This window comes from Scomber japonicus, chromosome 10 (genome assembly GCF_027409825.1).
Source record: "Scomber japonicus isolate fScoJap1 chromosome 10, fScoJap1.pri, whole genome shotgun sequence".
Classification (NCBI taxonomy): domain Eukaryota; kingdom Metazoa; phylum Chordata; class Actinopteri; order Scombriformes; family Scombridae; genus Scomber; species Scomber japonicus.
In genome coordinates this window covers 33,625,958-33,643,611 of record NC_070587.1, presented here as the reverse complement: position 1 = coordinate 33,643,611, position 17,654 = coordinate 33,625,958, and the positions used below count along the sequence as shown (strand labels likewise).

Genomic DNA, 17,654 nt, shown 5'->3' with positions numbered 1-17,654 from the left:
GCTATTGTACATCCACATGTTAAATTACAAGCCTAAAGTCTATATTAGAAGGGTCTTGAAAATGATCACCATGTTTATTCAACATTATTTTACTATTCAGATGCCAAAAAGAAAGTACAAGGATAACCTGGAGCCATGCAGTAACTCAGACATTCAAAGATCTACACTTTGAATTTGTCAACAGACACCAAATATTGAGGTATGTATTCTATTCTATTTCATATCATCCTGATCCTGCAACTAATCCTTTTTGGGTTGTTATATTTACTGTTGAATATATTGGTGGGATATATACTTTTAATGTGTGACAGAAAGTATGTGATCAATTTTCTGTGTAATTTGTTTATGTCTTTTGACAAGGATGAGAGGTGGCAGATAATTTAACATGATAGTGATGAAAGTGACCACGAAAGATGGCAACATATGATTGTGGTAAGTAAAAAAAAAAAAAAAAGTTTAGACTATATCTGAGACGTGAATCATTTAAACTTCATGTTAACGTCATCTGTCTTGCAGTCTTTCTACAGAACGTGTGAAAAAAGTACAAGCTATATTTATGTTTAATGTGTTCTCCTCCCCTACATCAGGGCACAGTCGCCTCAGGTGATGACAGCATTCACTCAGATGACAACGTGGCTCACCGCACACAAAGTATTAGCAGACAACATTTGGTAGCTTTTGTATAGGGGGAGTACAGTGACATTCAACGTGCATCTCTGTACTCATGTGGCCAAGTTTTTGAAAAAGCAAATCTCCTTTAAAATGGTGCATGGAACCAAATATGTTGCTCTTCAAGTAGTCAAAAAATTCTTGCTGCACAGAGTTACACCACATTTCTCAACTCAGTGTACAGTCAGTGATCGTGTCCTTTTTGTAAGAAGATGAATGAACACCCAAAAGTGCAGAAATATATTTGCTACCAGGACAGATGACAACGTGGCTCTCTCAGACTGCACACAAAGTATTAGCAGACAACATTTGGTAGCTCAGGTTAGTTGTGCTTTGCTATTATTTTTCTGGTCTCCTTACATTAATTAATTTCCTGTTTTTTTGTTTTTTAAATATGTGTTATGTGTCCTCACCCACTTAGGATGTGGACCTCTCTCAGACAGTGATGCAGCTCTCTCAAATGATCATGGACCTCTCTCAGATAACAGTAACTCAGACTCTACTGGGGATCATCCATTTGAGAAGTTAGGGACCGACCCTGACATTGACTCCACACCAACTTCAACAGGTACCACAACTAAGGCTGAATCACTACTCATGATTATGTGTTATTATGTGTCATGCTGCTTTACACTATATTACAGGGACTCAGCCCTGTGATTTGTTTGAACTCATTCATAACTTATTTGGAAAAGATGTTGTCCCCAGATCCAAATATTCTTGAATAATTCAGATAATGTGGAATTCCTGAACTGTCAAGCAAACATAGGTACACACCAACAAATCCAAGATAAACATATAACACAGTGTGCAGGATGTCATGTCCCAGTTAATGTCAGCACACTTAACTATGCAAGCTTCTTCATCATTGTTCCAGATCCTCCTCAAGTACAGCGCATCCTTGAAAATCCAGAGATACAGAATGAGTTGAGCTACAGATCTGACTGACCATGCAATGGAAACAGAGTGATTTCTGACATTTATGATGGGGATTTTTAACAAGAAGTTATCAGCAGCTGAGCAGATTTTATTAGATGTTAATCGTTTTTCATACACTTTTAACTCTGACTGTTCACCTGTGTTTAAGTGGTTTAAGTTTTCCATTTGGCCAATTCAGCTACATCTTAATGAACTTAATGAACCTTTGGCGACCAGTCAAAAATTCTTGTATCCAAAGGAGTGTCTTGTAACAAGAATGGAATGCGGAAACAGCAAAGTAATATGCCTGTGTTGCTGTGATTCAAAGGTATGACTTGGCATACAGAATACAACATAGTTTAATGGATACTTGTGGCTTTTGCCTCCATCCTAGCAACTCGGTAGAAGAGAAGATAAAGTACACCGGCTCTGATACAGAGTACGGTGACAGATGCAGAAAGAATGCTGGGAGAATGCAGCACGAGTCGGTATTAACCCAACAAAAAAGGCCCATCTCCCTTGATTAACACTTCAATATCATTTGGGGGTTTGTGCCTGATTATATTCACACTGCTTTGTTAGGTGTTATCAGACAGCGGACAGAACTCATGCTAGAAGGTGCCAGCCAGCCTTATTATATTAACAATCCTGCCACACTCAGGGTTATTGAGCTAACTCAAATGCATTCAGCCACCTCACCTGATCACTCGGTTACCCAGACCATTAAGTGAGTGGAAATTCCGGAAAGTCTCTGAATGGCGGGTGTGGCGTTGTTCTATAGCAAGCCTTGCCTTGAAGGTATACTAGATGGTTGCTATGTCAAACACTTTGACCTTCTACTTTCAGCTGTTTTCACAAGGTGAACAAAGCAGATGTCATGCTCCTTGAATTTGCTATACCACATTCCTCAACTCAGTGTACAGTCAGTGACCGTGTCCTCTGTCACAGAGAATGAGCAGAATGCCTTCCTTCTGACATTGATTGAGCCAACAAGTGAAATTCTTGTTCATAACAGAATGGTAAACAAGGGTTTGGTCTACACAAGTAAAAGCTATTGCTGCACAAAAAGACGAAATGACTATTGCGTAAGCCTGACAGGTTTCTGCTCTGGGGAGATCAAACAGATAATGTCATATCACTCAGAAGTAATATCTGAAATTGCTCTAACCTGTTGACGCATATACTTCCTCCTTTCCCCTTCCACAGGGTTTTGGGTTTGTGCCCCATATTGCACGTGTGATTGACTGTGATTGACGTCCCCAATCCACTTGATTCCAGTTGATAAGCTTGAACAAAAATGTCTGCTAATGCCATGAAGCAGCCAATAATGTAATTCATTATGAAGTTATTGGCTGACTGGAGCCAATAACGTAGTATCACTTTAATTTAAGTTTTATTTATTGTATATAAAGTTACACACTTCCATGGCACTTAGTCTTACTATTAAGTCTTTCAAATATTTGCTTAAAGACCTGACCACTCATACAAAACCACTATTCTTTCTGTCTCCCTCTTTCTCCGTCTGAAAAACAGACAGACAGGTAGACCGACAGAAAGAGAGAGAGACAGACACAGGGTTTGATATTCAGTTAGTCCATGACAGTAAACTGAATATCTTTGCGTTGTAGAGAAAACAAGATATCCTAGAACGTCATCTTGGGCTTTGTCATATCAGAAACATATCAATCAGTGTTTCTATTGATCAGTATCTCTCCCTCTCTGGTGCTGTTGAGCCAGGGAGGAGGGACCACATCTTAATGCTGTTATCACAAACACCAACCAACAAATCCTGTATAGTATAGTAACACCCTTCTGAGTTACTTTTTGTTTTGTTTTTATATGGAGTTTGATCAAATGTGAGATGTGTTCATAATCTACGTTATAGTCTGTGTGTAATCTATCCATGTACATCTTTGTAACAGCAAGTAATACTGATTTATCAGTAATAAAATGAAGTGTCACTTTAAATGAGCTTTGTGTTGCTTGTGTTGTTGCAGTTCGGTATGACAGCATGTAGATTGATTTTCACCATGTTGGCGTATGGCCTTTCCATCCTGATTTCTATACATTCAGATTTTGGGAAAATCTTTCTTTCACAACAAATGTGCAGTAGTGGTGAAGGTTCCAAATGTTATGGCTCCCATAGACAAGGGTCTGCAATTATGACATTTTTTTAGAAAAAATCAAGAAGATCAACAAGAACATTACATTCACACACTTTCCACTTGTACTCATATTTATAAATGAAGGCTACTATTTTTGTAAGAGGTCAGTGTTTATATGCAAGAGTGACTGAAAACTTATTTTCCTGTATAATGTTATGGTGTAAATGTTTTCTGCTAAAGTGTTTTTGTCTGAGGTATTTAATAATGTGTATGCATTTTGTGATCAGTTTAAATTGTGTGCTGCTTTAGAGGTGACAGAGTGCAGATGATACACTTCAGTCTGTTGTCAACACATTTAATGAAAAACAAAATATTTTGAGAGTGATATATTTTTAATGTGATTGACTGGATGATTTGGGAATCTAAACGATACAATAAGTAATTGTATTTTAACTTTGTCTGAGGTGATAACACAATAATTACAGATTGATAATAAATCTATGACAGGATGAAGTGAATGTTTCAGGACATTAGCTCCTGAACATGCTACAGGAGTGTAGTGGTATGAGGGGGAAGATTGAAATGTATAAGTCTTGCGTGTGGCAGTAATTCACCCTTAAGGTAAATGCCAACTACTAAAAGAAGCAGCCATATAATGAACCGTTCTACAAGCTGAACAGGTTTAACAGTGTTAACACCAACAGTTAAAAGCTGCTCGGTGTCCTGAGTTTGGCAGAAGTCTCTCAGCAGGACACGGAGACATTTGATTTAAGTGAAGCAACAATGGCTGAGCGTCTGAGAGAGTTAATCAGCGAGCGACTAACTACTGTTGCTAGAGAAATATTCCGAGATGCTGTATTAATTATCTCAGAGTACGAAGAAGAGATCAACCGTCAGCGCAGACTGCTCCAGTCTATGGTTTGGACACCTGAAATACTTTTTCACAGAACAGGTCTGTAAAACTCTAATAATTATATAATTAAGCAAAATAATCATAATAATAAACCGGGTGTAGGTAGTTGTTTGCTCGGGTGTCAACAATGCTGAAGTCACTTTCTGATTGGGACTTAAGGGGAGATTTAATGGAAACAAATATGGCAAGACAACTTTATGTGTATAGCGTATTCCCTACACCAGAGATCTTCAAACAGACTCCGGTCCGCGGGACAACTATCTGCGGATCCTGGTATAATCTTCAAAAAAGAAAAATCTTGCATAAAATATTATTATTATTATTAAATGCGAGTGTTGGCGCGAGTCTGAATGATCCGTTTTTATCTCTGGTATGGATGTGTGACTCCAGTCCTTCACCGTGTGTATTTTAGTTGCTATGCCAACAATGCGCTGATAGGCTGTGACTTGTTGGGCATGCAACCACGTTTGAACTTAATACTTGAGTCACTTCAGATGCACAGCACTAAGAACAGCACTACAGTTCTATCCTCCTTTCTTGTGTCCTTTGTGTCTGTATTTTAAAAGAAAAGTGTTGAGATTTGTTTTTGTATTATTTGCAGGGGTTGTGAATTGTGTTTTGTTGTATATAAGTATTTATTTAAATTTATGTTAAAAAGGAAAAAAAAGTTTTGTTTTTGAGTATTTATTTGATTTTTGTTGTTTTTATGAAAAGGACATTTTGTTTTGTTGTTAAAATTAAAAATACATTTTACAGTTGAGTCATATATTCTATTTTTCTACTCTACTACCACTGTATTGTTAAGTTGGTTGGTGGTGGATACATTGATTTGGTGTGGACAGACCTTTGACTTGTTGAAACAAATTTTTGTGGACCTTTAAGATTTGTATTTGAGGAACACTGCCCTACACAAAGGCCACTCAAAGTGCCAGACATACCAACTTTCTGAAGTTTCGGGAGTGTCCCGCATATTGAGAACGGCTCTCTGACGCCTGCAATTCTATCAAAGAAACTAGAGCTAACAGGAACACGCGCTAGAAAGTGACTGAGTGCGTGGGGTTGATTGTGTAGAGCGCACGAGAGGGAGAGACTATCCAGCGCATGGGAGAGAGAGAAAACACCCTGAATGCACAAATGTGAAATAATATCAATGCTAGGTTGAAGATTAAAACTAATAAATTTACATCCATAGTCTTACGTTAAAATGATCAATCCAATGGTTAATCCTTCTGCACTTTTACAATATGAATTAGAAACATTTTTAATTAAGATTTAAAAGTAGTCAGAGTTAGGGGTTGTCTAATGTCATCTGGAAGGTTATTCCAGGTCTGTGAAGCATGATAACAGAATGCTGCTTTATATGGTTTTGTACAATACTCTGCAATATTAGTATTTGATGTATACTACTAATCATACATTACACTACTAATTTCAATTGTATGCAATATACATATATTATACATATATATTTATTTCACTTTAATCTGTGCAATAAGAATATCACCTCTGGTGTATTACCACTCAATACCAATATTACTCTTGTAAATAATGTAAATAATGTCACGATTATTGTTGATATATATTTGTACTATTATTGTTCTTATTATTTATTGTTCTTTATTCTTTCTTATTCTGTTTTACTGTCTACTTGCTGCTGTAATAATGCAGATTTCCCCATTGTGGAACTAATAAAGGAATATCTTATCTTACTGACTGTTGGAACAACCAGCAGGTACCAGATGACCTTAGGGTCGTAGAAGGGTTATATGACACAAGCAAGTCAGAGATGTACCCAGGCCCAGAGCCACAAAATGATTTATAAACAAGTAATTTTTGGACAGTTCCGGACAGTCACACCCAATTTTCTAATCTGTGTAGTAGAATTGTCTTGAGTCTCTGTTCAGCTGAATGTCATAAATATCTATAAGAGAGCTGTGCCAGTGCTATGATGGGGCCGCCATCATGATTGAAAGTTAACAAAGCAAATATTCAATGTTAAAAAGTAAAAGACAGTTTCTTTAAGTATTTTGTTATCAATGGGATTAAATTGTGTCATGACAACCAGGTTACTATTGGAAGGCAGCGGTAACAATATGTTTTTGTCAGGGATTGTAGCCTGTCTGATACCCTGAATTTGTTCATGAAAACAGATGCAAACTCATTACATTTGATGGTAGAATCTAGTGTCGGAGGTATTTGAACCAACGGGTTGATTAAACTTGCAAATAGCATGTGTGAATTTTTATGTTGATGATCTCAGAGAACAATGATTGCCTTGCACTTTCCAAATGCAAACTGTGAATACGCATTTTTCTTATATATTTCAAGGTGAATTTGGAACTTTGATATGCCATTTTCACACTTCTTTTTTTTGGCACTCCCTTTTCTTGCCCCTTACAGAAGGGGTTTCTCCATGGTGCCTTTTGTTTACTAGTAATCAGTTTAACTTTAGCATGAGCAATGGCAACAATTACAATCAATACTTTAGAACTGAATGCATTTAGTTTGTCAATATTTTAATTTGAAACTGGAACAGATTCAGATTTGATGGCATGAATAAAAAATGTTCTAGTGTTCTCATTTATGTACCTTGTTTTTGTCATTTCAGATTTAATGTTGATTTTTTTTTGTATAAAGGACAAATCAAAGAATACACAGAAGTGATCTGACAGAGCACCATCAAGCACGGTGACATTTGAAATGTTGATACTCTTAGTAATATCAAGATCTAGGGTGTGTCCTTTGTATGGGTTGGCCCTTTCACATGTTGAGATAGCTCAAACATATCAAGTATGGCATTAAATTGTTTAGCATTTTTATCACTGGCATATTTTTATCACTATGTGTACATTAAAATGACCCATAATAACTACTCAATCAAATTCAGTTCAGATAATTCATTCTTTCCTCTTTGTCCTTCCAGAGCTCCCACAGCAGCATGTCTATGAGGAGGAGGTTCTCACTGACCAGCAGCTCTGTGACCAGGAGAGGAACTCAAGTCTGGACCAAGAGGAACCAGAGCCTCCACAGATTCAAGGGGAACAAGAGCCTCCACAGATTAAAGAGGAACAAGAGGAACTCTGCACCAGTCTAGAGGGAGAACAGTTGGTACTGGAGCAGGAGACAGAAACCTTGATGTGGACTCCTACTTTTGAGGGAAGTGAAGATCAGATTCTGGACTTGAGTCCTGATGAAACTCAGATTGCGGCAGAGGAAGAGCAAGTTGTCAGTGGGTCACTTGAAAGCTTTGTGTATCTAGAACCAAACAGTGACGACCAGCTCCTCTCTCACAACTCTCATGTAGCTGAGAACCAACATCACGAAGGAGGCAAACATGGAGACTCAGGATCAACTAGAAATGCAAAACCAACACCACAGAAGAAACATGACACTAACAATGAAGACAAGTCCACCACTCCAAAGATTCGTAGTGCTATATTTAAATGTGACACTTGTGAGAAAAGTTTTGTGTTCAAGTCCATGTTGCTCAGACATCAGAGAGTCCATACAGGTGAGAAGCCATACTCATGTGAGGTTTGTGGGAAAAGATTCTTTGAGCACGGCCCTTTAAAAGGGCACATGAGAGTCCATACAGGTGAGAAGCCATACCCATGTGAGGTTTGTGGTAGAGGATTTTCTGACGCAGGCATATTAAAAAAGCATATGCGATTACACACAGGTGAAAAGCCGTACATGTGTAACTTCTGTGAGAAAAGATTCTATGAGCAAGGCGCATTAAAAGTGCATGTAAGATCACACACAGGTGAGAGGCCGTACCTATGTAGCACTTGTGGGAAAGGATACATGGCCTTGGGCGCATTAAAACAGCATATGAGAACACACACAGGTGAGAAGCCTTTCCCATGTGACGTCTGTGAGAAAAGATTCTCTGAACTGGGAAAATTAAAACTGCACATGGTAGTCCACACAGGTGAGAAGCCGTTCTTATGTAACACTTGTGGGAAAAGATTCACGCAGCTGAGCGCATTAAACCTGCATATAAAAATACACACAGGTGACATGCGGTACCCATGTGACATCTGTGAGAAAAAATTCTCAATACCGTCATTGTTAAAGCAACACATGAAAGCACACACTGGTTCGAAGTCGTAGGATTAGAAATATGCCTGCCATGCCAACTCATGCTCTTTTGCTGCTGCTACTGTATTGCTTTCTTCTCTTCTTTTTTACCTTAACTCAGAGTTAACTGAACTTTGAGTTAAGGTGCAAACCAACTGTTCGCAGAGTTTTTAAACCTGCTTTGTGAAACAGGTGTAACAGTTAGTCATAATGTTATTATTATTATTTATATAATAATAATATATATATTTTGTGCTCAATGGTGATGTTATAATTACACAAAATGGTTACATACCTGACTTGTTGCTCCTCTGCTCAGGTGGAACGTGTGAGTGTTTTGTTTGTACCCCGACATTTATTTCGGTGTGACCCACCCAGTAGGTTTGGGGAGTAACGGAGTACATGTAACGGCATCACGTAATTAGGATACAAAAAAGGTAACTGTATTCTGGTACAGTTACAGAAAAAAGATGTATTCTGATTACAGGTACATTTAGTAAAAATGGGGATTATTTAGCAGGATTCAAAATTTGAAACACATTTTACAATAAAGAACTTTATACTACCATGTACTGTAAAAGTGAGCAGAGCAGAAAGGAGAGAGAAAATTAACTCCCTGACCCACGATAGTCTGAGTAGAGGATGATGCCACATGATGTTCACACACTTCACACACTCATTGAAATTAAAGGTTGGCAGGGATGTTTGTTACTCTGTGGCAGTCCCAAAGACTCTTACAAATTAGTTAAAAGAGAGCTTGAGTTTATTGCGCTTGTTGCGCACATTACAGCTGTCAGTGGGTCACTGGTCACCGAAAACGATAAATACTGAATGAGTCAAAGAAAACTCAGCCTTCAGTCAGTCAGCGGGCCAGACAATGTTTCTTCAGAGACTTTCTCTGAGCATGTTGAATTTTACAGCACAACATGCAGATGGCTTTATGTCACAGCTGGCTGCAGCATCATACAGCATCTGAAACGACAAGCGAGTCTCCAAACTGAAGAGAAAAAGGCTGTGTGCATTTACAGACGCTGTACAACAGTAGCAACTTGATTAACAACAGATTGATCCAGATTGGACGGTGATTAATGTTCTGTGTTCTGCTGCACATCGACAGATCAGCTGGTACACAGACTCAGGTTTAGATGGTGGGGTTGTTTATAATAAAGCAGAACTTATAGATGAACCCTGAGCTCCATCAGACAAATTCGATTTGATATCATTCAAACCTAGAAAGAGAGAGAGAGAGAAAAACAGCAACTCTCTTAACACACTATCTCCACCATAACTGCGTGTGGAAATTTGCGCTGGTCTTTGTGAATTAAATGGTTTTTATTTGCAATTTTGTGCTGAATGTGTCCTGTGTCTTTATTATTGCATATTTGATATTGCAACAATCCTAAAGTAACAGAAGAATCCAGTTACATTACTTTAACATCGTGGTACTTGGATTACGTTACTGACTACATTTTTTAACATGTAACTAGTAACTGTTTTGTAATGTATTTTTAAAGTAACCCTCCCAACCTCTACCCCCACACTATACGGTTTGTTTCCCACCTCTGCCTCTCCCCTTTTTTCACTGCAATCCATGGGAGAGGTACGCATCTTTTCTGTTTGTTTGTTTGTTAGTTTCCGTTTTGTATAGTATACTAACATGTTTTTGTGTCATTTGATTTGTGAAGGGGCATGTATGATTGATTGACCGGAGGATTTTGTCGTTTTCTTTAATTATTTTGTGAGCATGTCTGTTAGAGATGGGACAAACAATTATGCTACTTGTTCAAATGATTTTATTTTAACAGCTTTAATATACTTTGGATAGCTCTGTCATTAATATTGTGTTTCTCTCAGGATTCATTAACTATCTCAGGTTCCTCTCTGTAGAAATCTGGGATTGTTCATTGTGAACCATTATTATTATTATATACTATAGTAGACCTCTCTACTATGTATTAATATTTCTTGTTGCAATATACCATACCGAGTGATGAGTAATGAGTAATTTAGCAGTGGGTTTGAACACTTAACATAACCAGCAAAAGATGTGACACATAAAATACAGTAGGGTAAAAAAAAAAAAAGAGAGAATATAAAAATGCATAATAAATAAATAACACAGACGTGATTAGAATAAGAGCAGCAGTTCAAACTTCATTGCATAACCGGCCTAGCTGAGATGCATACACAGTATGCACTACTGCACATTTGATGAGTTAATGATTTTAATGACACTTGGATAAAAACTGTTAATCAGTCTGGAAGTACGAGATCTCATGTCCCTGTATCGCCTTCCAGAGGGCATCAGGGTGAAGTGTTAGGGTTAGTGTCCTGGATAAGTGAAAACATAAACATACCAGAGTGATAAAATCTTTGACCAAATTCCGTGAATGTGTTTTTTTAGGCCATTGGATCTTAACATGCTACTGGAGTGTAGTGGTATGAGGAGGAAATGATGAAATTAAACTACTAAGACAAGCAAAGCAAAAGGTCACATTAGAGAATCTTCTTGGAGAAACATCAAGGCATACAGTCAATTAAACATGTTAAGGAAACAGGTTTAATTGCAAAATGTTTCCATTATGGGACTAATAAGAGAATATCTTATCTTGAGAATTTGGTTTTGCCTCCAATCTGCTGTAATATACTTGAGTCCAGTAGGTGGCAGTAATTCATCCTTAAGGTGGATGCCAACGGATCCAAACGAAGAAGAAGAAGAAGATTAAAAGTCTAACATTAGAACGAAGGTAAACATCACACATGTTAGTAGCTGCTTGGAAGACGTTTCTCTGCATTACACGGATATATTTTATTGTAAAGAAGCAACAATGACTTCAGGTCAGCGTTTGAGAGAGTTAATCAACGAGCGACTAACTGCTGCTGCTGAAGAAATATTCCGACATTTTCAAACAACTATCTCAGAGTACGAAGAAGAGATCAACCGTCAGCGCAGACTGCTGGATATCGTTTGGACACCTGGAATAAAGTTACACAGAACAGGTCTGTAAAACTCTAATTATTATGACATAAAACAGGATAATCATAATAATAATAATATACTGCAGTGGTTAAGACAGGTTCATGTGGAGCCCCCTGGTGGTCGAGTGGTTACAGTGCATGCCACATAATCACAGCGTCTTTATGCTGCAGGTCATTTATCTCTCTGTCCCTGTTTCTCTGCCAGCTATACTGACTGAATAAAAGCAACAAAAATACCCAAACTGTATCGGTTTAGTTATTTTCTCGAGTGTCTACAATGCTGAAGTCAGTTTCTGATTGGGACTTAAGGTGAGATTTAAGTGAAAAAATATGGCAAGACAACTTTATTTGTATAGCATATTTCGTACACAAAAGCCACTCAAGGAGTATTTAGGCAACAAACTGTTAATGAGAGGAGATAAAAAAAATAGCATAACAAGTGCTCCTACGTAACTCTTAGAAGTAGGTGATATGAAATAGAAAAGGGTTAGGGTTAGATTTAAAGAGATTTAAAAGCTTGTTTAGTATCAACTGGAAGGTTATTCCAGGTCTGTGTAGCATGTTAACAGAACCCTGCTTTATCGTGTTTTGTACTGACTGTTGGAACAACCAGCAGGCACCAGATGAGGGGGTTTTAGGGGGGGTTTTAGGGTCCTAAAAGGGTTATATGGCACAAGCAAGTCAGAGATGTACCCAGGCCCAGAGCCACAAAATGATTTATAAACAAGCAATAGAATTTTAGCCAGTGTACTGACTTCAGAACTGGTGTAATTAGGGCTGTGCAATTAATCGACTAATCGAAACAGACATTTAGAAACTCTAATCGACTTAATCTTGCTCATGTCAATTAATGGTGATGTTCACTGTTGCCATGACAGCAAAGGTTGCATATCTTTAAGGGATTTGAAAACTTGTCTCCAGTGATCATTTAAACCCAAACCATAACAAAACAAAAGTAACTGTGAAAATACATAATTGTTCATCAAGGGTGGAGATAATCGTTCATTAATCGTAATCAAGTTTAAAAGTTCAATTAATCATGGTTTTGATTTTTGCCATAATTGCCCAGTTCTAGGTGTAATATGCTTGTGTTCCTTATGGCGCTTTTCCACGATACAGTTCTAGAACTACTCAACTCGGTACCAGGAACAACCTTTTCCATTACTATAGTGCCTACTCAACGTGGGCATGGTCGTCATAGCACGGCTGCGCGAAACTGCCGTGACTTTGTTTTATATGTGACACAAACACATAAACAATGGAGGACATGGAGGTGATGGTGTACTCTTTGCTCTGCCTGTGTCTTTTGTCACACACAAAGCAAGAGACGAGAGCAGAATCACTGTAACGCTGTAGCTGGTCGCTCGCTTGGAACCTCACCAGGGCAGGTTAATAAAAAAAGTACGAGTAGAGTCCAGTCCAGTCGAGCCAAGTAGTGCTGGAACTGTAGAGTGGAAAAGCACCATTAGTTTCGGTGAGGACATTATGTTGCATCCATTAATTTTCTAGTTTGAGGCAGTGATACAAAGATTCAATAGGTTTGTAATCACCTTTATGTATATTTCTGTGCCATCAGTATAATTATGGTGGGCTACTTTGTTATTTTGATGTATTTGGTCCAAAGAAAGCATAGACAGATTGAATAAGAGTGGACCCAAAATTGTCCATTGTGGAACCCTGCACGTCATGGCCATCTGTTGAGACACAGAGTTTTCAATGAACACAAAGTACTTTCTATCATGAAGATATGATTTGGACCAATTTAGGATAGTTCTGGATAGTCACACCCAAGTTTCTACTCTGTAATAGAATTGTATAGTCCGCAGTTGAAAGCAGCTAAAACAGTCTCTGTTGTCTGTTCATACCTTTACGAGAACAGTGCCAGTGCTATGATGGGGCCAAAATCATGATTGAACGTTATCAAAGCAAATATTCAATGTTAAAAAGTTAAATTATTCAAATAATGAGAATTATCCAAATGAAGTCCCCTTTTTTTGTCCTGTCGTGTTTCAAACTCAAATATGAAATTTGGTCGATTCAGTAAGGTAGCATTCAGTGGATTCAGTAAGGTAGCATTACCATTCTTGGTGTCCAACCAGGTCTCTTTTAAGAACATAAAATCAAGCTTGTAAGAAGTTATAAAATCATTGATTAAAAGTGACTTAATGGACCTAATAATGATATTTAGTGGCTGATTCTGTTTTTGCACCACTTAGGAGTATAAAAAAGTTGATAAGCATTGATTAATGCTCATTGATGGTTAATAAATCATTAATTGCTACTTTATAAATAATTTATAAGCATTGATAAGCATGATTTTTGAGTTGTCCAGTTGTGAAATATTTTTCTGTACTGCAATGACAATTGCTTTATCTTTATTCTTTACAGAGAAACCTCCTATGTGCAGTTTTTGCATCTTATCGATGACTTAAAATATGTGAGACATTCACCATTTATTAATGACTCTGATGACTAATGGTCACTGAACACTTTATTAATGATTCATAATCATCAACAATAGTAAGTCATTAATAAAGAGTCATTGTGTTAATGATAATGGTTTATAAACAAATTATAAAACAGTAAAAAATTATTAACCATTAATTAAGTCATTATTTAATGCTTATAAAGCCCCTATAAAGGACGTCTTATCAGAAAGTGGTACAAGAGTTTCTCTTCAGTTCCTCTTTGTTCTTCCAGAGCTCCCACAGCAGCATGTCTGTGAGGAGGAGGAGGTTCTCACTGACCAGCAGCTCTGTGACCAGGAGAGGAACTCAAGTCTGGACCAAGAGGAACCAGAGCCTCCACAGATTAAAGAGGAACAAGAGGAACCAGAGCCTCCACAGATTAAAGAGGAACAAGAGGAACTCTGCACCAGTCTGGAGAGAGAACAGCTGGTACTGAAGCAGGAGACAGAAACCTTGATGTGGACTCCTACTTTTGAGGAAAGTGAAGATCAGATTCTGGGCTTGAGTCCTGATGAAACTCAGATTGTAGCAGAGGAAAAGCAAGTTGTAAACGTGTCAGTACAAACAATTAAAAGCTCTGTGTATCCTGAACCAGACAGTGACAACCAACTCCTCTCTCACAACTCTCATGTAGCTGAGAACCAACATCACAAAGGAGGCAAACATGAAGACTCAGGATCAACTAGAAATGCAGAACCAAAACCACAGAAGAGACATCACAGTAGAGAAAATTGTAAGAATGAAGACAAGTCAACCACTTCAAAGATTCACAGTAATACTTTTACAGGGAAACAGCGTTTTAAATGTGACACTTGTGGGAAATCTTTTGGGTCTAAGTCCAGTTTGCTCAGACATCAGAGAGTCCATACAGGTGAGAAGCTGTATCCATGTGACATTTGTGAGAAAAGATTCTCTGACCCAGCTAGATTAAAAGTGCACATGAGCGTCCACACAGGTGAGAAGCCATACCCATGTAAGACTTGTGGGAAAAGATTTTCTGAATCGGGCACATTAAAAAAGCACCTAAGAATACACACAGATGAGAAGCCATATCCATGTAACACCTGTGAGAAAGGATACTATGAGCCCGGGGCATTACAAGTGCACATGAGATCACACACAGGTGAGAAGCCGTATCCATGTGACACATGTGGAAAAAGATTTTCTGAGGCGGGCACATTAAAAAAGCACATAAGAACACACACAGGTGAGAAGCCGTATCCATGTAACACCTGTGGGAAAAGATTCTCCCAGGTGGGCGCATTAAACCTGCATATGAGAACACACACAGGTGAGAAACCGTACTCATGTAAAAGCTGTGAGAAAAGATTCTCTCTGCTGGGAACATTAAAAAGACACGAGAACATACACAGGTGAGAAGTTGTAGGATTACAAATATGCCTGTCATGCCAACTCATGTTCTTTTGCTGCTGTGAATATGATAGGACACAAGAACACATGATGGCAGCACATGTCAACAAAAACAATCCATAAACACAACAATCAAGCTGAAACTCCTGCAGAAGTGTCTTTGTAAATGAATGTAAAATATTCTCCATGTAGAGGAGATCAGAATGTCTTCATGTATGTTATACATTGTCAACAACACTATCAAATTTTGTTTTTCAGGTTTTTTGTTCTTTACATTTTTGTAACCACTCATACTGTTAGCAACAGCATTTGTTTGAAAGAATTAGATCTCCTAAATCTTGGACAAATCTTTCTTTCACAATAAATGCACAGTAGTGGCTGTTAAAATGAAGGTGCCAAATGTTGTGGCCCCAATAGACAAAGGTTTGGAATTTATGAAGTTTGTTTATGAAAAATGTATAGAATTAGAGTTACAGATTTAACAAGGATTTAAAATTTTACTACTCATTTACTTTTCTACTCATACTTGATCTTTTCAAATTACAACTCAATTTTTTTTAATAAGCCAATGTTTATATGCAAGAGTGACTGATAAAAACTTTTATTTTCCCATATAATATTGTGGTGTAAATGGTTGACTTTTTAAAGTAATTTCCCTTCTTTTCATTTCTTTCTCCACACAGTGTATGTGAGTGGATCGGAACAGAGAAACCCTTCAGAGGTGTTGGCTCACTTGTTTTCATATGTCAACTTAAATTATTTTTGTCTTAAGTGTTTAAACATTTTTGCAACACATTCTATGAAAAATAAAATATTTTTCATGATGGATATCCTAAATAAATTATTTTAATACAATTTTAATATTAAGTTATGAAGTTAAACATACAAATATCAGATTCACAATAAATCATAAATATATGACCAAATTATGTGAATGTTCTTTTCAGGCCATTCGCTCCTTAACATCCTAGTGGAGTGTAGTGGTATGAGGAGGAAACGACAAAATTAAACAACCAAAAGAAGAAAAGCAAAAGGTCACATTAGAGAATCTCCTTGGAGACACATGATGGCATACAGTCAATTAAACATCTTAGAGAAACAGGTTTAATAGTAAGAATGTACTTTTTCTTGTCAATCTACTCTAACACACTTGAGTCCAGTAGGTAGAAGTAATTCAATCTTGATAATATAAGTACAGTGCCTATAAAAAGTATTCACCCCCTTAGATGTTTCCACCTTTTATGGCTTTTATAAATTGAATCATGGTTAATATAATTTACAAAAATGAACTCTTTGTCAAAGTGAAAACAGATTTCTACAAAGTTATGTCAATTAAAAGTATATAATGTAAAATAAGTGATTGCATAAATATTCACCCCCTTCAAGTCAGTATCAATCAATCAATCTTTATTTGTATAGCGCCAAATCACAACAAAGTTATCTCAAGGCTCTTAACACATAGAGCAGGTTCTAAACCGAACTCTTCAGGTTTTAACTTTAAAGAGACCCAACATTCACACATGAGCAACAGTGGCAAGAAAAAACTCCCTTCTAACAGGAAGAAACCTCAGGTAGAACCAGACTCAGAAGTGGGCGGACATCTGCCTCGACCGGTTGGGGTTGAGAGGAGAGAAAGGAAGGATAGAGTAGAGAAGCACAATGAAAATCAACAATGAAGCTAAAAGGTCCGGGACTGGAATCCGTCATCCGGACGTCTACAGGCCCAGATTACCTGTGAGACCAGAAAGCACAGACAACTCCGGGGAAGAAGTTTAGCTTATTGAATGCATTAATAGAACTTGAATCTTAATGGATATAGATGGATGGATAGAGAGAGAGAGAGAGGGAGAAGGAGAGAGGAGCTCAGTGCATCATGGGGGTCCCCTGGCAATCTAAGCCTATAGCAGCATAAGTTAAGAGCTCTAAGAGCCCTAACTATAAGCTTTATCAAAAAGGAAAGTTTTAAGCCAACTCTTAAATGTAGAGAGGGTGTCTGCCTGTTCTACTTTTAGAGATACTAGGAACCACAAGTAGACCTGCATGCTGGGAGCGCAGTGTTCTAGTAGGTACATAAGGTACTATCAGTTCTTTAAGATATGATGGAGCCTGACCATTGAGAGCTTTGAAGGTGAGGAGGAGGATTTTGAATTC

The 17,654-nt window shown here is 37.7% G+C and overlaps 1 protein-coding gene across 1 annotated transcript; it reads left to right on the top strand.

The window, feature by feature from the left end:
* Window positions 1-413: 413 nt before the first annotated feature.
* On the top strand, window positions 414-15,700 carry LOC128366933 (zinc finger protein ZFP2-like). Its single transcript, XM_053327693.1, has 4 exons — window positions 414-432; window positions 1,091-1,237; window positions 7,529-8,200; window positions 14,365-15,700. Exons 1-4 carry the CDS (start codon window positions 414-416, stop codon window positions 15,507-15,509), a joined length of 1,983 nt encoding a protein of 660 aa, XP_053183668.1. The 3' UTR covers window positions 15,510-15,700.
* The last annotated feature ends 1,954 nt before the right edge of the window (window positions 15,701-17,654 follow it).

Coding starts and splice junctions, on each gene's coding strand:
- LOC128366933 (XM_053327693.1), top strand. Junction 1,238..7,528: donor CTCCACACCAACTTCAACAG/GTACCACAACTA, acceptor TTGTCCTTCCAG/AGCTCCCACAGCAGCATGTC. Junction 8,201..14,364: donor GCACATGAGAGTCCATACAG/GTGAGAAGCCAT, acceptor TTGTTCTTCCAG/AGCTCCCACAGCAGCATGTC.